The 24,464-nt window shown below is 44.9% G+C and overlaps 1 protein-coding gene across 7 annotated transcripts in view; it reads left to right on the top strand.

Annotated features, from left to right (window-relative positions):
• Positions 1-24,464, top strand: part of emsy (EMSY transcriptional repressor, BRCA2 interacting) — a 71,689-nt gene that overhangs the window by 15,088 nt on the left and 32,137 nt on the right. For 4 of the 7 annotated variants that reach the window (XM_072477400.1, XM_072477399.1, XM_072477406.1 and 1 more), the window contains 8 exons: positions 6,103-6,255; positions 8,663-8,922; positions 14,208-14,469; positions 17,312-17,509; positions 20,511-20,588; positions 22,307-22,450; positions 22,630-22,806; positions 24,057-24,202. In XM_072477400.1, the coding sequence (XP_072333501.1) occupies positions 6,103-6,255; positions 8,663-8,922; positions 14,208-14,469; positions 17,312-17,509; positions 20,511-20,588; positions 22,307-22,450; positions 22,630-22,806; positions 24,057-24,202 (1,418 nt within the window). The remainder of the gene's footprint in view (positions 1-6,102; positions 6,256-8,662; positions 8,923-14,207; positions 14,470-17,311; positions 17,510-20,510; positions 20,589-22,306; positions 22,451-22,629; positions 22,807-24,056; positions 24,203-24,464) is intronic. The other 3 variants (XM_072477403.1, XM_072477401.1, XM_072477405.1) reach the window with 3 other exon arrangements.

Below are 24,464 nucleotides of genomic sequence, written 5' to 3'. Positions count from 1 at the left end.
CTCTTCATGTGGCAGCACGGTAGCATTGTGGATAGCACAATTACTTCACAGCTCCAGGGTCCCAGGTTCGATTCTGGCTTGGGTCACTGTCTGTGCAGAGTCTGCACATCCTCCCTGTGTGTGCGTGGGTTTCCTCCGGGTGCTCCGGTTTCCTCCCACAGCCCAAAGATGTGCAGGTTAGGTGGATTGGCCATGATAAATTGCCCTTAGTGTTGGGTGGGGTTACTGGGTTATGGGGATAGGGTGGAGGTGTTGACCTTGGGTAGGGTGCTCTTTCCGGGAGCCGGTGCAGACTTGATGTGCCGAATGGCCTCCTTCTGTGCAGTATATTCTATGATAATCTATGTGCTCATGCTCATAAGTGTCTCCCATATGCAATCTCCAGTTTGCCAACATCATCATTCTCTTTCTCCCTCTTGGTCTGCATCACTCGCATCTTCTTCAATCACCACCTTCAGGAAGTTCTCATGCCTTAGAAATGGCCAGTCTAACCTTGCTGCCCTTTCTTGATGATGATCCTCCTTCACCATCCTAAAAACTGTTTCAATGTTCTCTCCAAATGTCCCGCTTCATCCTTCTCCAGAACCGCATTCCACAACTTCATAGTCTTTGGATGTCCACTTTTCCAAAGGCCCACATTTCAACCCTATACAAGTCACTCCAAATCGCAGTTGATTATTTTCTTGATTTTCTACTCATTTCTATGCTAAGAATTTCTGTTTGGGGGATGCATTCTTTGCTATTGGTATTCCAGCTGTTGATTTGTTTCTGGTGGTAACCGTCTTCTGTCAAAGATGTTTCACAGCTACGGAGCACTGGGGCTGCAATATAATTTTTCTTGTTTGCTTCAGAATTTATCTGTATACAGGAAGGTTTTGTATCTGGTCAGCCTCTGTCTGTCACAACAGAACAAATTGCGCTTCAGGCAGCATGCTTAACTCGCAAAAGTTTTAATCCATTTTTGCACTTGCGTCCCTAAATTTCGTATGAAGCAGCAACAAATTAATAGATTCACAGTCGATTTAGTTGTAATCAGAAGTTGTCAGTCAGCAAACTACCATTAAAATGAGAAATGAAATCAAAGAAATCTCCAAATACTTTAGGAAAAGCTTTGGCGATCATCTTGCTTTCTCAGTATGTAGTGTTGAAAGTAAGCTTCATATCATTAACCAAGGCTATTAGCATTGTGAAGCATTTTGAAAATATTTTTTCTAGTTCAGTTCTCAAACTTCTCTGATTGAGGGGCCCTTTTTAAAATTGATTCATCCTCACCGCCCCCTCCGTCCATCTAATTATAATAATGCTAGATAACAGTCAATGTAAAACTGCTACATGTGGAGCTTTTAAGAAAACATGTGTTTACTTATACCAGTGAGAGAGGTATGCCTCCTGACCCTGCATGCTGTAGACTGTATCTATCCTTGCATGACCCCCATTGGACTGAGACAGCCAGACCACTATGTGTAGCTGCACTCAGTTCCTGCCTCCGAGTTCACATTTCATGGATCCCCAGGAAGTCTGTATGGATCCCCATTTTAATGAGGGTTTGCCAATTTAAAATCACACCAAGGGAGGACATTGTTAGGGAACAACGTCTTTATTCAGAGTTGTTAAAGCAGTGTTGTTTGAATGCTTTGACACAAACAGTATTTATGAAAGCGATTGTGTTTTTAATGGAAAGTAGGTACATATTTGAAGTAGAGGCAGATACAGAGGTGTGGGTAAAGAGCAGGACAGTTGGCTTGCTTTACGACAACTGGCACAGCACAGAAAATTGGATAGATAGTTTCCTTCTACTGCAGAACATTTTTTATTCCGAACACCAGGATGGTGTAATGGTAATGTAGCTGGACTAGTAATCCTGACACCTAGGCTAATACTCGGGAACGATAGCAGCTGGTGGAATTTGAATTCACTTAATATATCTGGAATTCAAAGCTAGACTCAGTAATGATGACCATGAAACCATTGCCAATTGTCCTAAAAATCCATCTGGATTCATAAGTGAATTGGCTGTCCGTACCTGGTCAATGTGGTTGCTCTTGAATGCCCTCTGAAACGGCCTATCAAGCCAGTTGTATGCACCGGAAATGCCAAATGCCAGCTCGGTTGATCCTGAAAAATAGTAACATTTGCAGGCTTGTGCCAAAATTTGAGCTGTCCCACAGACCAGTCAAGCTACAGCCTGAAATAGGCTTACTCACCAAAACATACTTTACATCCAATATCCCAGGCACTACCAGAGTTGGCGGCACACTGGTATACAGTTGGGAAAGAGTTGCCCCACAGTCCTCAACATTGACTCTGAACCAACAAGAGGGAAAAATCTCATCCTCACCAATCTACCTGTCGCCGATGTATCTGAGCATAATAGCATTGGTAGCAGTGACCTCTGCAAAGTCCTTGTGGAAATGAAGTCCCCGCCTTCCCATTGAGGATAACATCCATTATGCGCTACCACCGTGCTAAATGGGATAGATTTCGAACAGATCTAGCAGCTCAAGACTGGTCATCCATGAGATGCTGTGGGCCATTAGCAGCAGCAGAATTCTATTCAAGCACACTGTAATGTCGTGGCCTGGAATATTCCCCCACTCTACCATTGCCCTCAAGCCAGGAAATCAACCCTGGTTCAATGAAGAGTGCAGGAGGGCATGCCAGGAGCAGCACCAGGCATATCTAAAAATGATGTGTCAACCTGGTGGAGCTACAACACAGGACTACTTGTGTGCCAAACATCGAAAGCAGCATGCGATGGAGTGAGCTAAGCAATCCCACAAACAATGGATCAGATATAAACGCCGCACTCCTGCCACATCCAGTTGTGAATATTGTTGGATAAATAAACAACTCGCAGGAGACAGAATCTCCATAAATATTCCCTCAATGATGCGGGTGCCCAGCACATCCATGCAAAAACCAAGGTTGAAGCATCAGCTATTTTCAGGCTATTTCAAAGTCCTGCGTGAGTGATCCATCTCTGCCTTCTCTGGAGGTCCCCAGTATCACAGATGCCAGTATTTAGCCAATTCCATTCACTCCATCCGTGTCGCATCAAAAAACGCTGAAGGCACTGGGTACTGCAAAGTCTATTGCCCCTGGCAAATTTCTGACAGTAGTACTGAAGACTTGTGCACCAGAACTTGCTGCTGTTCCATTGTAGCTACGACACTGGCATCTATCCGGCAGTGTAGAAAACTGCCCAATTCACAAAAGTCAGGACAAATCTAACCCAACCAATTACTGTCCCATCAGTTGACTCTCAATCATCAGCGAAGTGATGTCCTTTAGGGAAATAAATCTGCCATCCTGACATGTTCTGGCCTACATGTAACTTCAGATCCACAGCAATGGATATTTCCAAGATGTCGCTGGAGCGAAGCGACTTCTTGCAAGCTGTGCCCACCATACCCTCTAATTCTATCTTTTACTCTTGTTCTATTCTTCTAAAACTTAATTCTAACTCTTTTAAACTCTCTAAGTTGATCTTTTCTCCACACCTTGCTATATCTGTAACATTATATTCTGCAGTCTCTCCATCCTTCCCTATATACAGTATGCATTGTTTGTACAGTGTTGCCAATTTAATGGAATACTGTCCCACCAGCGTCACCAATAATGTTGCTCTTTAAAGTCGCCAATATGATACTGAGGCTCTTTTTATAATATGATGTTTTGTCCCAACAGCGTCGCCAATACTGTGTGTGTTTCTATTTCTCTTACTGAACCACAAGGCTTTCCCGTATATCGGTCAAATGACCACAACCAGTTAGTCAGTTCAAATTCAAAGATGGTTTATTTACACACAAGGGTTACTTCGACATGCAAGCACAATATACTACAAGTTAAACTACACCTATCAACTACAATAACCTACGCTTAACTTCAGGCGACCGGCACTGTGCAAGTGGATAAGGCCGTTATCTTGCTCTCACTGCTGGTTTGAAGAAGTGTCTCTGTCTCTGCTGGGCTCATCCGTCAGATAGCGATCGTTGGCCTTGAACTTGGCTGTCTGGTCGTTATGCTGCAGTTGGGCTGGCACAGGCCGGATTCAAAGGAGTCTGGCACAGGCTGGGTCCAAAAGACACTGAACACATGGCTTTTATCCCTCTAGGGTTTCGTGCTCTTTGGGGCAGTCCTTAATCTTGGACCCAATAATTTGACAGGCTTCGATCACTGCTGTTTATTTTGGCCAATAAAGGGGCGGGTCCCTTGGTGGCTGGGCAGGTCCTTAGCGGTCATTGACTTTGGCAGTTGTGCTTTCTGAGTAAAGAGAGTGGCGCCGATCAGTCTGTGGCTGTACCGGTTTCTTGATTGGAGTTCTATTGTCCTGGGGAACGGGCCATTAAAATGCAAACGAGCGGGGGTTTCGATCAGGTCTAGCTACCTGCGTTTAAAATGCACAGAAGCTCTGTATCTGTCTGAGTCCTGGGTTGGCCATAATTCCCATGGTCCTTTGAAGGTGGCCATCTTCGATGGCTACAACAGCATGCAAGAAACAGTACTTTTCACTGTATACTAATACATGTGACAATAATAAATCAAATTAAAAAAAAAAAAAAAATGTGGTTCATTCTTAAATACCCTCCACAATGGCCTAGCAAGACACTCAGATTGAGGACAATTAGGGGTGGACAATAAATGCTGGCTAAGCCAGGGATGCCCACATCCCATGAAAGAATTTTTAAAAAGTGATGGAAAGTGTCATTGTCCGTGCTATCAAGCTGCATTTACACAGCAAAAACTAGCTCACTGATGTTCAGTTTGGATTCCGCTGTACCCATACGCAGCAAGACCGGGACACTATTTGGACGTGCGTTGATAAGTGTGAAGTAACATTCACACCCCATAAGTGCCATGCAATGATCATAGAATCTGTACAGTACAGAGGAAGGCCATTCAGCCCATCAAGTCTGAACCGACCCTCCAAAAGAGCACCGCGCAGAGGACAACCCCCCCCCCCCCCCCCCCGGCCTTCCAAAAGAGCACCGCACAGAGGACAACCCCCCCCCGCCCTATCCCTGTAACCCCACCTAACCTTTGGACACGAAGGGGCAATTTAGCATGTGCAGGCTAGATGGATGGCCATCTTTGGTTGACACATTTTGGAATAAGTGCGATCATCGAACACATACCTGGGTCTTATTTAAGACTGGCCAGTCACACAGCAATTCAAAGTTTCTGCTTGTAACTACTGCATCCTTGATTGGGTGGATGCTGAGAGATTGTTTCTGCAGGTCGGGGAATCTAAAACACAGGGTTGCAGTCTCGGGATAAGGAACCAATCATTTTCAAAATGGAGCGGAAGCCCAAGATCAACCCTGATTGAATGGTGAAGCAGGCTTAGTGGGCCGTGCAGTCTACTCCTCCTGTTTCTTGTTTTTTTTGTTCTTGCACCTTCGACTGCCAGTGTTAGCTACACCTATCTTTATCTTTGATGCCCTAACTCGTGTTAATAAAATTTAGCTTGGACAGGAACCGGCATTTGAATATTAAGACAATTCGTATGAGGAAAATGATGAGCATTTAATTCTCCATCTTTGCAGCATTTTGCAGATTCCAGTGGCAAGATAACCAGGGTAACTGGAGGCATGGTTGATTGCTGTAGATTGACTCTGACCCACATGCATCAGTGGCTATGTCCAAAGTGATTCACAACACTTCAATTGTAACTGAAAGTGCAGGGTGATGATTCCTCAACTGTATTTTTTAATGGAAAGGTAGTAGGGTTAGTATGAAAGAAAGAGACCAGTTGACTAAAGAGCTGTCACCTAAGATCAAACCTATTTAAAATCGAAATTTGCCTGCAGATGACACTGACTGTTGTAAGGGTTGTTATGTTTTCTTTCCTGATGATAAATAAGTTGTATTTCCAGTCAGTTTTAGTGATTCAATGACCCTCAGCTTGCTGAATTGGATTTATTTCCTATGTGACATGGTCAATGTGTTGATCGCAGTATAGACTTTGACCACATGGTGGAACCAAATGAAAACCTCTGACGGACTGCTAAAGTTGAAAAAATATGATTTTGTAATGATAGTGATTTTGAGCAAAGATTTTATTTGTGTTTTAAAAGACAAAAACAAATTTTCTTCCTCTAGTGATTGTCTGTTACTCCTACACGAGTACCACTCCCACGCCAGCTTCAACTGCAGTACCCGGTGGGAGTGTAGCAACGGTCAAATCTCCCAGACCTGCCAGTCCAGCTTCCAATGTTGTTGTACTACCAAGCGGTAGCACGGTGTATGTCAAAAGTAAGTGCCATTTGTTCAGTCTAAACTTAATATTTCAGGCCAGCACCTATGCCCAACTCTTAAGTATAGAGATTGTCTGTTTGAAAATACTGTATGCTGGGTTTAAGATTGTATGAAATCAGGCATTCTTCATGCTCTACTGCACGGTTCCCTCACAGAGTGTGAGAGCCGATTGTCTGCTCTGTGATATTCTGGGAATGCTGAAATACAACCACTGCCAGTAATCCACAGGAGGCCCTTGATTTAACGAAAGGAAAAAGACAGGGTTATGCTTTTGGGGAGGAACTCCAAACTCTTATGGTTTCCCCGCGGCATTGCTTGTGGTAAGTTGACCTGTGCAGTATTTTTAAATTTTTGAAGTATATAAATTTGTAATGCTCAAACATCCAGTGCTTTCAGCTGTTTCGTGATATCACGTGAAGTGAATCGAATTAGCTGAAGACTGACATCTCTGATGCAAGGGTCTCCAGAGGAGGCCAAGATGGATCATCCAATCAGCACTTCTGGCTCAAGATGTTGCTTGTCTTTTGCACTGATGTGCTGGTCTCCTCCATCATTGACGATGGGAATATTTGTGGGACCTTCTCCTCCAGTGAGTTGTTTCATTGTCCACCACCATTCAACACTGGATGTGGCAGGACCACAGAGCTTAGATCTGATACATTGATGGTGAAATTGCTTAATTCTGTCTATTACTTACTGCTTATGCTGTTTGGCATGCAAGTAGTCACCAGGTTGACACCTTGTTTTTAGGTATGCCTGGCACTGCTCCTGGCATGCCCTCCTGCACTCTTCATTGAACCAGGGTTGATCCCCTGGCCTGTTGGGGGATATGCTGGGCCATGAGGTTACAGTTGTGGATGAGTGCAATTCTGCTGCTGCTGATGGCCCACAGTGCCTCATGGCTGCCCAGTCTTGAGTTGCTAGACCTGTTTGAAGTCCTTCCCACACAGCACAATGGAGCGTATCCTCAATGTGAAGATAGGACTTTGTCTCCACAAGGACTGTTTGATGATGCTTTCATGGACAGCTGCATCTGCAGCAGGCAGGTTGGTGAGGATAAGTATGTTTTCCCCTTTTGTTGGTTCCCTCACCACCTTCTGCAGATCCAGTCCTTTAGGACCCAGCCAGCTCGGTCTGTGGTGGTACTACTAAGCCACCCTTGGTGATGGACAGTGACGCCCCCCATCCAGTGTGCACTCTGCCTCCTTGCCCCTGTTATTGTTTCTTCCAAATAATAATAATGATGTTCAACATGGAGGAGCTCTGATTCATCAGCTGAGTGGGGACGGTGCGTGGCAGTCAGCAGAATGTTTTCTTGCTCATGTTTGACCTGGTGCCATGAGACTTCATGGGGTCCAGAATCGATGTTGAGGGCAACTCCCTCCTGACTGTATATTACTGTGCTGCCTCCTTTCCTGAGTCTGTTCTGCCGGTGAGACAGGACATACCCAGGAATGGTAATGGTGGTGTCTGGGACATTTCCGTAAGATATGATACTGTGTATAACTATATCAGGCTGTACTTGATGAATTTGTGAGACAGCTCTCCCAACTTTGGCACAAACCCCCAGACGTTAGTAAGGAAGACTGCAGGGTTGACAAGGCTGGGTTTGCCATTGTCATTTCTGGTGTCTAAGTTGATGCTGGGTAGTCCGTCTGGTTTCATTCCTTTTGTGTTGTCTTTGTAGCGGTTGGATACAACTGAGTGGCTTGCTGGGCCATTTCAGAGGGCATTTATCCACATTGCTGTGGATCTAGTGTCACATGTAGTCCAGACCAGGTAAGGAGAGCAGGTTTGCTTTCCTAAAGGACATCAGTAAACAGATGGGTTTTTACGACAATCGTCAATGGTTTCATGGTCATCGTCAGACTTTTAATTTCAGACTTTTATTGAATTCAAATTCCATCATCCATTATGGTGAGATTTGAACCCGAGTCTCCAGAGCTCCTGGGTCTTTGGATTACTAGGTGTCGTGGCAGTGACGATTGCAAATTTGGACCGTAGACTGAGCTGAGGTTAATTAATTTCATTTGTGACACCAGTAAAATGTCAAAGTTGACCTCCGTTCCTCAGGGCTTTTGGGGGGGGGGGGGGGGGGGGGGGGGAGAAACAGTTTCCAAACCTGTTTTCTATTTATGGACCCCCGCTTTGGAGAAAATGCTGGTGTGTGGGGGTGGATGGGTGTGTGTGGATGGTAGGTGATGACAGGATCATGCTGGGGTTTGATCACCATAGTTGAAAGATTTCTGGTATTCCCCTCCAGCCTCACAAATGAAAAATGTATATTTGGTTGAAGAAGTAGTGGAACTGACCGATGTGGGCTGGAGGAATTCATAACCTTTTCAGTGAAAGTAAATTGGTTCTTCTGCACTTCATTAATGACGATACTTCCTTTTAAACCAAGGTGTTAGCTGTGCTGATGAAGATGACAAACCTCGCAAGCGCAGGCGTACAAATTCATCAAGTTCTTCCCCTGTGGTGCTTAAAGAAGTTCCCAAGTCGGTCATGCCAGTAGCCAAATCGATTGCAGTGCCCATGGGAAACAGCCCGAAAGTAAGCAACATTATGCAGAGCATCGCAAACTCTATTCCTTCGCACATGTCACCGGTGAAAATTACCTTTACTAAACCGACCACCCAAACAACAAATACAACTACTCAGAAGGTGAGTCAGGACTCTGCTGTGGCCTTTAGTTAAACTGTAGTTTTTTAAAAAAATGTTAATTTTCCCTCAATAATTTAGTTATTTGCATTGTTCAATGTGGAACTAAATTATTCAGATCTTTATATTTAATCATTTATCTCTGTTGTATTATCTGATGTCAGCTCGGTTCAGGTGGGTTGCTACAATGAACCTTTGTGCCCCTGTATCTATTCACTGTCTGCTAATCCCCATTAGAAATTGCATATATCGAGGACTTCAGGTGACGGGGATATGCTGAGTAGTCGTGCATCAGGTGGCTCTCCTCAGGAAAATAGGCACTCTTGGCCAAATTTATCCAGGAAAATCGGACTCCTTCATCTTCTCACCCACAAAAACAGAGAAAAAGAAAAGCATGCCAGGCAGCAGTAGCTCGAGAGGCTGCAGGGAAGCCAGAAATGGTGGTAAAGGGCAGGAGTAGCAAGCAAGTGGGCCGAGGGGTCCCCAGCCACCTCTGAGAAATGATGTGGAGTTGCTAGCATTGGACTGGGGTGAGCACAGTAAGAAGTCTTACAACACCAGGTTAAAGTCCAACAGGTTTGTTTCAAATCACCAGCTTTCGGAGCACTGCTCCGTCACCTGAGGAAGGAACGGTGCTCCGAAAGCTAGTGATTTGAAACAAACTGGTTGGACTTTAACCTGATGCTGTAAGACTTCTTACTGTACCTCTGAGAAAGGGAGACTGGCGACCCTGACAGTGGCCTTCTATCTCCCCTCCCCCTCACCCCAAACCTGGAGATGCTTGGAAGACATTCCTAACTAAGGAACTTACTACAGTGAAAGACTAGATCAAGGTGGAGATCCAAACGGCGCTCGGGGTGGTGGTGGGCAGGCGTTGCCCGCCATACGGACACCGCTCGAGATGGGAAGGGAGGGGAAAGCGATCCAAGAACTCAAAGGCATCGACTGGCCAGAGCGACTGGATCGTCACCCTGGAGGCTGAGATAAAGAGGTTCGTGGAGTCCCGCGAGCCTGAAAGGAAGGTCGAGGACCAAGAGAACCTATCCAGGCGATGGAACATTTGAATAGTGGGCCTGCCAAAGGTAGTTGAGGGCAGAGACCCAACTGACTACGTGACTCAGATACAGGACAACTTGGTTGGAAGGGGCAGCTTTCCCAAGCCGCCAGAGATTGACAGGACACACACACGGGTTACTCCAGGGCCGGGGTGGGCGATAATAGCCAAGCTGCACAGGTACCAGGACTGGGAGAGGATCCTGCAGTGGACTCGGCAGACAAAAGCAATCAGTTGGGAGGCACACAGGATAAGGGTATACCAGGATATTTGGCGGACCTGGCAAAGCGCAGGGCTGAGTTTAAACATGCAAAGTCGGCCCTGTGTTAAATTTGGGATGCTTTTCGCAGCCAGGCCCTGGATGACATACCAGAATAAGTAACATTATTTTACCACTCTGGCAGAGGCGGCCGGGTTCATTTGTACAGAAGGACTGGACAAAAGTAAAACGAGGCAGCGGTGAGGAAGATGCAGGGAAAAAAAGTGTTGGAAAAGGACAATTTTGCGCAGGCTGCACTGCCTCGCTATGAGTAAGGATACTAGCTCATTGGAAGGAAGGGGCGAGGGGGGATGGGGTTGGGGGGGGGGAATGGTGGGGGGCGGGGAAGGACAGAGAAGGGTATAGAGAGGGTATCAGGACCAAGGGACGAACATAGTGATAAGGATGGGAATGCTCTAGACAGGCTTCAGTACGTCAGGTTTGGGAAGGTGGAACAAGATGGCACTGTAAGCAGCCACTTTGGAGAGTCTCTAAACAAAGGGAAACCCCGGAGTGCAGGGGCGCACCCATGTGGCGTATAGACAGTTGGCAGCCATGCTGGTTGGCCCCCGGAGAAAGGGAAACCGGAGCGCAGGGGCACAGCCTCATGGTGAGAACTGTGACCTCGGCCATTTTGGATGGCCTCCTAGCAGAGGGAAATCCCAGATTGCGGGGCGCATCCATAAGGTAAATATGGTTGATCCCGCTGGAAGGGGGGCAGAACCCCCCCCCCCCCCCCCCCCCCCACCACAGGATAGTCACCTGCGAGGTTAGGGGACTTAGCAGCCCAGTGAAAAGACCCTGAATCTTCGCCCACCTGAAAAGTATGAAAGCCAACATAATCTTCCTCGAAGAGACGCACTTGAGAGAGAAGGACCGACTGCAGGGAAGAAAGGGCTGGGTGGGACATACCTACCATTCCTGCTATGGGACGACATTCCTGCTATGGGACGAGGACTAGGTGGGATAGCTATTTTGACGAGCGAGAGGATGATGTTTATGGCAACAAAGACAGTTACGGACCATAGAATCATAGAAGTTTACAGCATGGAAACAGGCCCTTCGGCCCAACCAGTCCATGCCGCCCAGTTTTTACCATTAAGCTAGTCCCAGTTGCCCGCACTTGGCCCATAACCGTCTATACCCATCTTACCCATGTAACTATCTAAATGCTTTTTGAAAGACACAATTGTACCTGCCTCTACTACTACCTCAGGCAGCCCATTCCAGACACTCACTACCCTCTGAGTGAAGAAATTGCCCCTCTGGGCCCTTCTGAATCTCTCCCCTCTCACCTTAAACCTATGCCCTCTAGTTTTAGACTCCCCTACCTTTGGGAAAAGATGTTGACTATCTACCTTATCTATGCCCCTCATTATTTTATAGACCTCTATAAGATCACCCCTAAGCCTCCTACGCTCCAGGGAAAAAAGTCCCAGTCTATCCAGCCTCTCCTTATAACTCAAACCATCAAGTCCCGGCAACATCCTAGTAAATCTTTTCTGCACTCTTTCTAGTTTAATAATATCCTTTCTATAATAGGGTGACCAGAACTGCACACAGTATTCCAAGTGTGGCCGTACCAATGTCTTGTACGACTTCAACAAGACGTCCCAACTCCTGTATTCAATGTTCTGACCAATGAAACCAAATGAGACCAAAGGGGACGATACGTCAAGGTCAGTGGTGTCCTAGACGGGGCACCGGTAATCCTGGCGAACGTGTACGTGCCCAACTGGGACGACACGGAATTTATAAAGAAGACCATGGTGGATATCCCAGATGTAGTTACGCACCGACTAATCTTGCGGGCTGTACTTCAGCTGTGTACAGGACCCACTGATGGGCAGATCAAACCACAGAACGGGGAAAATGGCAGGCATGGCGAGGGAACTGGGAACGTTGATGGAAAAGGTGGTGGCAGTGGACCCATGGCGGCTCCTGCACCCAGGGGAGAAGGAATTTTCATTCTTCTCACCAGTACACGAGGTCTACATATGCATGGACGACTTTGTAGTGGGGAAATCAGTGCTTCTAGAAATAGTCAGTGCGGAGTACTCTGCGATCGTAATCTCCGATCACGCTCCACATTATATTGATGTGAGGTTGGAGACGGGCCTTGCCCAACACCTAATATGGAGGTTGGACAAAACCCTCTTGGCCGACAAGGTCTTCTACCAAAAAGCATCACAGGCCATAGAATCCCTACAGTGCAGAAGGAGGCCATACGGCCCATCGGGTCTGCACTGGCCCTTGGAAGAGCACCCTATTTATGCTTATGCTCACGCCTCCACACTATCCCCGTAACCCATTAACCCTACCTAAGGGGCAATTTAGCATGACCAACCTACCTAACCTGCACATCTTTGGGGGAAACTGGAGCACCCGGAGAAAACCCATGCAGGGGAGAAAATGCAAACTCCACGCAGACGGTCACCCGAGGCTGGAATTGTACCCGGTCCCTGGAGCTGTGAAGCAGCAGTGCTAACCACTGTGCCACCATGCCATTATGAACAACCAGAAGGGCAAATTCTCACCTTCCATGTTCTGGGAGGTACTGAAAGCTGTGATTAGGGTAGAAATGATTGTGTACAAGGCTTGTAGAGATAGGGAAGAGAGGGCGCCTGGGCAACAACTGATCGACTCCACACTGGAGGTCAACAGAAGATACTCCGAGGCCCTGTCCGTAGAGCTTCTGGCGGAGAGGAAAAAGCTACAGGTGGACTTTAACCTGCTACCCACCAGGAAGGAAGTGCACCAACTCCGTCAGGCACCAGGGACCTTCTATGAGCATGGAGAGAAGGCTCACCAGCTGAGAAAGCAGGCACCCACAAAGGAAATCGCGCAGGTGAAGGAAGCAGAGGCAGACTAGAAGCTGAACCAAAAAAAGTCAACAAATCTTTCAAGGCGTTCTACCGGGGGCAGTACACCTCCAAGCCCCCCAACGGGGACTCGGGGATGAAATAGTTCTTTGATGGACTGTTCTCGGGGATGATAGACGGAGGGAGCTGGCAACACCAATAGGACTAGAAGAGGTCATGGAGAGTATCAACTCCATGCAGGCAGGGAAGGTGCCACGACCCGATGAGTTCCCTGCGGACTTTGACAAAACATTTGCGTCGGTTCTCACCCCACACCTACAGGAGATGTTCGCAGCCTCACTGGCGAGGGGCACCCTGCCTCTAACGCTAACACTGGCCACCATATCGCTGCTACCCAAAAAAGACAAAAACCCAACAGAATGTGGATCATACAGACCAATTTCGCTGCTCAACGTGGACGTGAAAGTACTCGGGTCCTGGCCAAGAGACTGGAGAATGGCATACCAGAGGTGGCCACAGAGGACCAGACAGGCTTTGTTAAGGGTAGACGGCTAACTGTGAGCATCACGCGGCTGCTGAATGTTATACTTGCCCCATCTGGGGACAGTACACCAGAGGTGATTGTCTCCCTGGTCGCAGAAAAGGCCTTTGGCAGAGTGGGCGGTATGGGCTAGGTTCAGTGTTCACCTTGCTTCTACAATTCATCCCCATGCTCACTTGACGAACGGGCACAAGGGTGACGATGCAAGAGGTCTGCTGAAGATCAAGGAACCAAACTGCTACAAGAATCAGCGTCTCCAGGAGGGGTTGCTATTGATAACAAAATTGGTAACAGGTGTCCTGGAAAACAGGATTTTGGAAATTTACACTGTAGCAAGTACAGCATCCTGAAGAACACAAAACTTTCACTGCCGGGAACAGGTTTCCTTTCAGCACCTTTTGTTTTGGTCCTGTTATGTCCCCAATGGGATTTTGTTTTTTAAACAGAAGCTCTTCAGTGTTGCATGGTATACACGTGGGAATAAAAATAGTTTGCTTTTAACTGCATGTTTCTGTTGATTGAACAAATCAGGACCAGTTCTGAATATTGTCAGTGACATTACTCCCATCAACAGCCACAACTAACGGCATAAATGTGTTTGTTCAAAAATAGGTGATAATCGTGACTACATCACCAAGCTCGACGTTTGTACCTAATATTTTGTCCAAGTCTCACAACTACGCAGCTGTCACCAAGCTTGTGCCAACGTCTGTTATCACCACTGCCACTCAAAGACAGCCAGTGGTCATTACTGCCACGCAGCCGCCTTTTACAGCTGGCAGTGTACCCTCTCCTTCGTCCACATCCATCAGTGCCGCTGCCACATCTATGATTTCATCAACATCTTCTGTTGTGATGTCAACAATAGCCCAAGGTAATTGAAAGAATCCACTGGTTTAAGAAATCTCTCTTCATCATTGTGCATCCTTTCAAGAAATCCTCCTCACTTCTATGTGAAGATTACATAAATGAACTCGAATCACTTTTGAGATTGAAGTGATAAAATAAATTAAAAGAATGAAGTTTGAGCTGTTTGTGTTCTTTTTCTATAAATTTAGAGTCCCCAATTCATTTTTTCCAATTAAGGAGCTCATTTAGCGCGGCCAATCCACCTACCTTACACACCTTTGGGTTGTGGGGGCGAAACCCACGCAAACGCGGGGAGAACGTTCAAACTTCACACGGACAGTGACCCAGAGCCGGGATCGAACCAGGGACCGCGGTGCCATGAGGCAGCAGTGCTAACTACTGCGCCACCGTGCGGCCCTAGTTTGAGCTGTTTGTTGAGACCCTGCAAGGTTTTAACCTTGCTTGAGTCATTCACTCTCACATCTGAGTTAGAAGGTCTTGAATTAAGAGTAGCATGGCGGAGCAGCGGTTAGCACTGTTGCCTCACTGCACCAAGGACCCGGGTTCGATCCTGGCTCTGGGTCACTGTCCGTGTGGAGTTTGCACATTCTCCCCGTGTCTGCGTGGGTCTCACCCCCACAACCCAAAGATGTGCAATGAAGGTGAATTGGCCACACTAAATTGCCCCTTAATTGGAAAAGAATAATAATTGGATACTCTGAATTTATATTTTTTTAAAAGTAGGTCCTGAATTGATCCTTACTCTGGAGACTATTTCTTTTTCTCAACAATCAAAATGTGTTAGATACTGCAACATTATATTTTCAGGATGATGATGATGATCTTCATTTTTTTACAGTAGCATTTCCCTGGTTCATAAAGATTAAGAATAGGCTCCCGCAATCAGATTGGTGTGATATGAACTGACTGTACTTAATAATTTCAGCTACAGTCCACCAGATTTCATTTTGCTCTAAATTATTAGTGTTCTACAGATCAAAAGAAAAAGATCTTGAATTTTTTTTTGAAAGATATCTCTATTTGCATTTTGCACTTAATATCCAAACTGCAGAACATCACAAACAAAAATAATAATCAACACAGTAGCAACATCAACACAGGTTACCACAGACTGTTCCCGCATATGTGACAGTTGTTCCTATTCTATCTTTTCCCTCCTCTATTTATATTAGTGCATATCTTATAGTTTTGTTTAGAAGTGTTCTTATCGGGACTTTTAACATTTAGTGATTCGAGTTACACACAACTTTACATATGTATTGCCAGGACTCTTTACATCATTCATACTTTATACTTACAATTACATTTGTCTAGTGGGGAGGGAAATCTCCCACTTTAAGAGGCCGTACCAGCCTCCCCGAACAGGCGCCGGAATGTGGCGACTAGGGGCTTTTCACAGTAACTTCATTGAAGCCTACTCGTGACAATAAGCGATTTTCATTTCATTTCATTTCGAGTTCTCGGGGGAGGTTAGATCCATTCTCCTGGTTTGCCCGTATGGGAGGGATCTGTGTCTCCTGCTTTGAATGGCCTCCCTCCAGTTCCTTCTCTGCTATATGCGGGCTCCTTTTCATCCGGTGGTATTTTCTAACCCCCTCCCCTTCCTATTCCTCCCCCTTCCTTTTGCTATCCACCGCCCCCCACTTGTTGGTCTGTAAAGAGGCTTGCGAACCTCTTCCACATGTTGTGGAATCTCTACTCGGATCCGTTTATCGAGAATTTTATTTTTTCTAGTTGCAGGAATTTGGCCAGGTCAGGGAGCCACTCCGAGGCCCTGGGTGGCGCTGCCAACTTCTTGCCTAGCAGAAGTCTCCACTGGCGATCAGTGAGGCGAGGCCAGGGCGTTAGCCCCCTTCCCTGTCCAGATCTTGGTATGCTCTGACACCCTGAAGACTACCACAGATGGGCCCGGCTCCATCTCGAACCCCACCACCCTGGACATAGCCTCAATAAAGGGCCGCCCGGAACTCCGAGTCTGTGGCAGGACCAGAACATGTGGGTGTGGTTGGCCCTGACACAGTTTACACCTGTCCTCCACCTCTGGAAATGTGTGTTTTAGTGAGGTGCACTCTGTGCACCACCTTGAGCTGCATCAGGCTTCATCTGGTGCAAGAGGAGGTGGAGTGATCCTGTGCAGCGCCTCGATCCAGAGTCTTCTCCCTCACCGGTTCTGTGCCTTCACGTGCGGTTCCCTGCTCGGAGGCTGAGGTTTCCCTCCCCTGGTCTCTATTGACTTTTCAGCTGGGTGGCTGGTTCTTTCCCATTCTGCTTAGCAGTGCGGTCAATGGGGGGTTAAACTGGGGGAATTATAGGTACTTTTGGTGTCCGTTTGTTGGGTTAAAAGGCTATAGTCAAAGTTCTTAGACGAGAGCCACTTTCCGTGCAACCGCTCAGCTCATGGCCGCAACCGGAAGTCAGATCTTGAATTTTTAAAGCACCACCAACGCTCTATAGTTAATGAAATATTTTTGAAGTGTAGCTACTATTAACACTGTAGAGAAACAATTTGTACACAAGATCCCACACACAGCGGTGAGATAATGGTCAGATAATCTGTCTCAGTAGTATTCTTTTTAAGAAATTTTAAGGAATGAATGTTGGCCAGAAACCACCAGGGTGACCTTGGATAGTCTGCACTCATCTGAGAATCTTGGTTTAACATCTCATCTGAAAGACTGACTGTGTAGGACTTCCTCATACTATACAACCTAGACCAATTGTTCAAGTCCCAAGAGTGAACTTGTATTATATTGTTGGTAATTTTAAGGAATCCTAAGTCAAGAAGCCAGACTCAACTTTAGTCATAGCACTTAAAAAAAACCCTGATTGTTTTGTCTTTATAAAAGGTGCATCTGGTACTGCAGTTAAAGTTACCGCAGCCAGGCTTCAATCCCCCAAAGCACTTATGGGCTCCCCAACCCAGATCTTGACGCAGTTTCCCAAAACGCAACAGCAACAAATGTCACAATCGCCACAGCAACAGTCCCAACAGTCTCAAACATCACCTGGTATCAAACCCACCATTCAAATCAAACAGGAATCAGGTAAGTTAAAAACGCAAAAAAGATTTTATATGCATTTCATTTGTGAGGAAAACGTGAGATACCCAGCAGTGGCAAAAAATATAGATTTCAATGCATAATATATTTTGTAGTATCCATCTCAGATTAAATGTGTTTTCTTTTTTCGTGTGTGCGTTATAAAAATTAATGTCTATAACCTGGGTGTTTACTTCTATATGATGCATCAACTTACAGCATGTTTTGTCTTCTCTGAGATTTAGTGATGCCAAGTTAGTCATTTTTTCAGTTAATCACTTCATTTTCTTCAGGTTCGTAGTTTATATTTACAATTTTTTTTTCGCAGTCATGGACATAATGCATGATGTGCAGGCATTAGGGGATTGTGTTTAGCTTCTTTAACAAACTTATAATGCTGTCCTGTGTTTTGGAGTAAACATGATAGTTCAGTACATTGCCTGCTATATACTCTTCATTGGTAGCAAAATTGGCAACAACAGCTCATTTGAATGTGTAACCTAGAGTGACCATGCTTGCAATTTTTTATATGTATCTTTTTAAAATGCAGAATTTGTTGCAGGAATGCGTTGTAAATCAGAGGATCTGACACCCCTTTGGAGACGGCAGTGTGTCGGCATAAAGAAAGCCTGTAATTGTGAATGCAAAGCAGAAAGAGGCTCAGTGGCAAATTTATTAATCTTTGGGACCAGTTTAGATGAGGATTATAGAGCTTAATTGCTATAAATCTAAAATTCTTGATCCCATTGATGCGCAGCCATCCTAAGATACTAGCACATCCTCGTGTTGTGATTTATGTTTACCTACTAATAAATAAACGGCACTACTAACAGGCCATCACAAACTGTCAGACCCATGAAATTCTGTAGTAGAATTTTGAATAACATAGAACATTACAGCGCAGTACAGGCCCTCCGGCCCTCGATGTTGCGCCGACCTGTGAAACCACTCTAAAGTCCATCTACGCTATTCCCTTATTGTCCATATGTCTATCCAATGACCATTTGAATGCCCTTAGTGTTGGCAAGTCCACTACTGTTGCAGGCAGGGCATTCCACGCCCTTACTACTCTCTGAGTAAAGAACCTACCTCTGACATCTGTCCTATATCTATCTCCCCTCAATTTAAAGCTATGTCCCCTTGTGCTAGACATCACCATCCGAGGAAAAAGGCTCTCACTGTTCACCCTATCCAATCCTTTGATCATCTTGTATGCCTCAATTAAGTCACCTCTTAACCTTCTTCTCTCTAACGAAAACAGCCTCAAGTCCCTCAGCCTTTCCTCATAAGATCTTCCCTCCATACCAGGCAACATTCTGGTAAATCTCCTCTGCACCCTTTTCAATGCTTCCACATCCTTCCTATAATGCGGCGACAAGAATTGCATGCAATACTCCAAATGCGGCCGCACCAGTGTTTTGTACAGCTGCAACATGACCTCATGGCTCCGAAACTCAATCCCTCTATCAATAAAAGCTAACACACCGTACGCCTTCTTAACCCTCTCAACCTGGGTGGCGACTTTCAGGGGTCTATGTACATGGACACCGAGATCTCTCTGCTCATCCACACTGCCAAGAATCTTACCATTAGCCCAGTACTCTGTCTTCCTGTTATTCCTTCCAAAATGAATCACCTCACACTTTTCTGCATTAAACTCAATTTGCCACCTCTCAGCCCAGCGCTGCAGCTTATCTATGTCCCTCTGTAACTTGTAATATCCTTCCGCACTGTCCACAACTCCACCGACTTTAGTGTCATCTGCAAAATTACTCAGCAATAATCAGCAATACAAACATAAAAAGGTTGATGTTGCCTGTGTTTTGAAATTTAGATTGCCACGGCTTTCAAGCTGTGTGTGACCTAGGAGCTGTAATTTGGGCATCCTGATCTTGGTAGTTAAATACACCGTCCAGTACGGTACCAAATTATATAGACCGAAGCTCCTAACCTCTGTCATGAGCCACTGTCATCTTGGATAGAGCAGAAGATTGGCATTAGTACCTTTTGATTAATGAGTGTGGTGAAAACATCCCATTTTCTGATTGTTATCCAGTTATTCCTGTTGGAAAGTCCATGCATGTGATCATTGGGTGGAGACAGGATAAAATTGACTGTGATGCCCTCATGTTTGTGGGATATGAGTGCCGCTGGCAGACACATTGGGGAGACAGCAGTGTAGTGATAATGCCACTGAACTGGTGCTCCAATGGCCCAGGCTAATACTCTGGGGGACGTGGGTTCAAATCCCACCACGGTAGCTGGTTGAATTTAAATTCAATTAATAAATCTGGAATTGAAAACTAATTTAAGTAATAGTGACCATGGAACTATCAATGACTGTCCAAAAATCTATCTGGTTCACTAATGTCATTCAGGGAATGAAACCTGCCATCCATACCTAGTCTGGCCTACATTTGACTCCAGATTCACAACAAAGGGCTGCATGGTAGCACAGTGGTTAGCACTGTTGCTTCACAGCACCAGGGTCCCCAGTTTGGGTCACTCTGTGAGGAGTCTGCACGTTCTCCCCATGTCTCCGTGAGTTTCCTCCCACAAGTTCCGAAAGAGTCGCTGTTAGGTAATTTGGACATTCTGAATTCTCCCTCAGTGTACCCAAACTGGCCCCATAGTGTGGCGACAAGGGGATTTTCACAGTAACTATATTGCAGTGTAAAGTAAGCCAACTTGTGACAATATTCAAGATTATTAAATTATTATTATGTGGTTGGTTCATAACAGCTATGCAATTCAAGGGCAATTAGGGACGGGCAGCAAATGCTGCCCTTGCCAGGGATGCCCACATCACATGAAGAATAAAGAAAAAAGAATTAATGCCCATTCGTAATTGCCCTTGAGAAGGTGGTGGTGTCTGTTTGAGGCATAGCGGGCTTCCAATAGTCGTGAAACTGTAATCCAGTCCACCTTCAGAGAAGAATCTCAGACATGGGGTGGGGAGGAACAAAATTGCAAGTAAAGCAACTTCTTTCTTTCTTGATTTATTCAGTACTAAGAGCACCTTTTAGCGCTGTTCGTCCTGCGGCCCCTGGTCCCAAGATGATGCCGGAGGGCGTTGTTATTTCAGGTGTGCACAGCAGATGTGGATTGTATCAAATTAGACCTCAATATCACAGAGGTCCTGACGCAGATAAGCCAGTACAAAGCGAGACATTAATCTTTAACTTTAAAGCAGAATCAGATTGAGATCTTGTGTCAGTAGGTTCAATTCTTGCCTCTGAATTTTTAGGTCATGGGTTCAAGCTCCAGTCTAGAGACTTGAGCATATAATCTAGGCTTTCTTGCCCATGCAGAACTGAGTAAGTGCTATATTTTTGGAGGTGCCGTCTGTTGGATGAGACATTGAACCAAGGCCTGGTCTATGTTCTCCGATGGATATAAAAGATCCATGGCACCATTTCAGAGAAGAACATTGTGTTTCCCTGGTGTCCTAGTCAATATTTATCCTTTAGTCAATATTAGTGAAACAAATTATTTGCAATTCACCTCATTGTTTGTGCGTTCCTGCTGTGTGCAAATTGGCTGCTGAAATTTACATTGCGACATTGACTGCACTTGAAGTTCGTTCTTCAGGGTTTGGAGCATGGGGGAGTCCAGGTGTAATTCACACCCCATTGTAAAGGTTTTCATTACGTCCTTAAAAAAAAATTTCCATTGCAAACTCCTAAGTGCCCTTTTCTGATGGATCACCTCCTGCCAGTCATACTGCAAGGCTCCTAATGTCTCCTGCCTGAGGGACGTTAGTATGGTTCATAAGCGTAGAGCAAGTAGAGGTATGTGACCTGTGAACAGAGAGACAGCAATGGTGTGATGCACACAAATAGAGGAGGTGGGGGAGAGTAAGACATGCATGGGGCCATCAAGAGTCTGCACACAGTGAAAAGTGGAAATGTTACTTTACCTTGCCCCTGCCCCATCTGCTTCAGCTCCTTCATTGCACCCACGCTCCTTCCTGCGAAAGAGTTTTCCGCCCTGGTGTCTCCGATTCTAAAGGATCTTTTTCCTCACACCTCTTAGAAAACCATTTCCGATGCAGATTTTGTTCCAATTAGACTTGTTAGTGATTATGTGCTGTAATCGGAGGGAAGCACAACAAATATGTATTTATGCTGTTTAACAGAAGAGATTATCATCAGTGTATCAAAAGAAGTCCTATCACCCCTGCATAACTTTATCTATCTATTTTGCTGCTTGTATGAATTTTAATCAAGTATGTTTTATGGCCTCAGGAAGGATGTTTCCAGATGAGTGCTGTTAACAGCTTCTTGTACAGTTGTATGTGATTCATATTCAAACTTAATTTTAAATGATGCCATCAGCTGAGTCATGGCATGTCTGTAATCAGCTGGAACCGTTCTTTAATTGAAAGTTTTTTGAGAGTGGCAGAACACCGGTACTTCAGGACAAATGTTTGTTAAATTTAAAGCACCAGTGGATGGGGGAAGAACTGACTGGAATTGAGGCAAATTTGTTGTTGCAAATGTTTTGGCCATTTATCCTGTGATGTTTGCCACATCCTATTATCTTTCCTGTTGGTTAACTGTCCAGATGCTGTACGTTGGAGAATAGCAATCTCTGTTCCTACTGTCAGATTATCTTTAAAATGTACTTTGTTCTACATGGCATAATCCTTTTCAACAGAGATCACTTGGTCTCTGCTCAATATTTTTTGTTTCAGTGCATGTTAGTCATCGCCGTTAAATCTGTGTTTTGCTTAGGGATAGGAAAGGTGTTATGTTAAACCGTGTCATTGACTACCTTAATTGTAGTTTACATTTTTGGCAGGCGTCAAGATTATAACCCAGCAAATGCAGCCGAGTAAAATCCTGCCCAAACCAGTTACGATGCCTAGTACAAGCACTTCGCCCATCATGGTGGTTAGTAGCAATGGTGCCATCATGACAACCAAGTTGGTTACGACACCAACAGGTAAGCCTTGGCATAGCAAACCATTAACAAACATGTCAAGAGGTTATCTCATCAGTGGTTCTGTTCTTGTCATTTGCGAGGGGATGACGTTTTTTGTTTTTGTCAAAATTAGTTACAATTTAAATTGTGGAGCTCATGAATTATGTTATTTAAAATAAGTGTCTCTTTGAATATAACAGGTACCCAAACTACCTACACACGTCCTACATTAAATCCTACCCTCAGTGCCCGTATGGCAGCATCTGCAGGATCTACTACCTACATGAAAACGACGAGTGGGAGCATCATCACTGTAGTACCAAAGTCACTAGCCACATCCCTCGGAGGAAAGATTATCAGCAGCAGTATCATATCTGGTTAGTGTTCACTTGCACAACTGTTAATGATGAAAATTTCCCAAAGAACGCCAAAGTCACTTGGCTGGGATTACACTGTATACACTTTGTATACCCTGCAGTTCTGTGGTATTGGAACATTTTAAACATATTTAAATTTGAAGCAATTCCTTTTTCCTGAAGCCTAAATCTTTTCCTGCATCCATAGATAATTTGTTCAAAAATTAATTAAATTCATTTATGCAGGAAGTGTTGGTTCATTTGGTAAAATTATTGACTTAAACTATGCGACTGCAATTATGTAGTTAACGCTTCAGTACATCCTATTCCCTTTGGCACAGTTTTCTGACCATCCTTTTTAAAAGGTTTTCTAGTGCTGTCAGTTTGACATCAATTTCAAGCCCGTGTATCATTTGTATACTTACGCCGGTCTTTGTATTCATCATCTACAGGAATTTGGGAATAGAGGAAAGGCAATGGAAAATTGGTGGAGGGAAAGCTTAGGAACAAAGTTACTGAACTTTCTCTTAGTGAACGTTGCCTTCCTAACAGAATACCTTTTTGCTCTGTGTGTCAGCAATTTCTCATTTTATTAAACATAAAGTGGGTCACCTTTGTGAAGGGATGCAGTTCATAGTGCAAGGCATCACTGAACGTAAGAGGGAAGATGGGATTATTTGAAATTAAATTAATCAGGGTGTGGCCTCCATTGATTAAGCAAAGCATGTGGACTGTTGATTAGTATTTAAATCGTGGTCAGATTCTTAGAATTACAAAGTATTTACAGCATGGAAGCAGGCCATGTCCTATATATAGAGTACATCACTCCCCTTGCCTTAGAGTCATGGAGGACTACAGCACAGAAAAGGCCCTTCGGCCCATTGCATCTGCACTGGTCAAAATCAACCACCTAGAAACCATAGAAAAGTTAAAACACAGAAGGATCAAATGGGCCCATCTTGTCCATGCCAGCCCGAGGACACCCAAGTGTTCTAATCCCATTTTCCAGCACGCGGCCCTTATTTACTTATTTTAAATTATTTCTTACTTTTCTTGGCCTCAACGTGTGGGAACAATAGCTATCAGTTGGTTTATATGTCAGTGTACCTTGTTTTATAGCTCCCTTTATTTTATATCTCTTACTTGTCCTGCTTGCCTTTCTCATGTAGCGAACCGTGGGCATACAAGCATGTAGCATCATTGATTTTGTGCTCCTATTCCAGTCAGTCTAATCTTAATTGTATTGATCATTTTTAATGCATTTCCTCTAGGAACAACAACAAAAATAACTACTATCCCAATGACGTCTATGACGTCAAAGCCAAATGTAATTGTTGTGCAGAAGACTGCAGGGAAGGGAACAACTATCCAAGGTATTCCGGGTAAAAACGTAGTCACCACGTTGTTGAATGCTGGGGTAAGTTCACAGTTGACCTCCAGACTATCAAGTTCCCACTCTCATGTAATTCCATTCACCTGCTGTTTGATCCCCAGGTGTAGGTCACTAAAAAGTTTAATGCGTCATAAGATAAGGAAACATGCAACAATGGTACATCAGCACATGCGTTTAGTTACGGCAGAAGGTGGTTGAATATGGATGTGCACTGATAATTCCCAAGCGTCACTGATTCCCAGTATTAACCCTGAGTAAAAAAGGAATGAGGAGAAAGTAATAAGTC

This window comes from Scyliorhinus torazame, chromosome 15 (assembly GCF_047496885.1).
Source record: "Scyliorhinus torazame isolate Kashiwa2021f chromosome 15, sScyTor2.1, whole genome shotgun sequence".
In the NCBI taxonomy this organism is placed as follows: Eukaryota; Metazoa; Chordata; class Chondrichthyes; order Carcharhiniformes; family Scyliorhinidae; genus Scyliorhinus; species Scyliorhinus torazame.
This window is presented reverse-complemented; position numbering and strand designations above follow the sequence as displayed.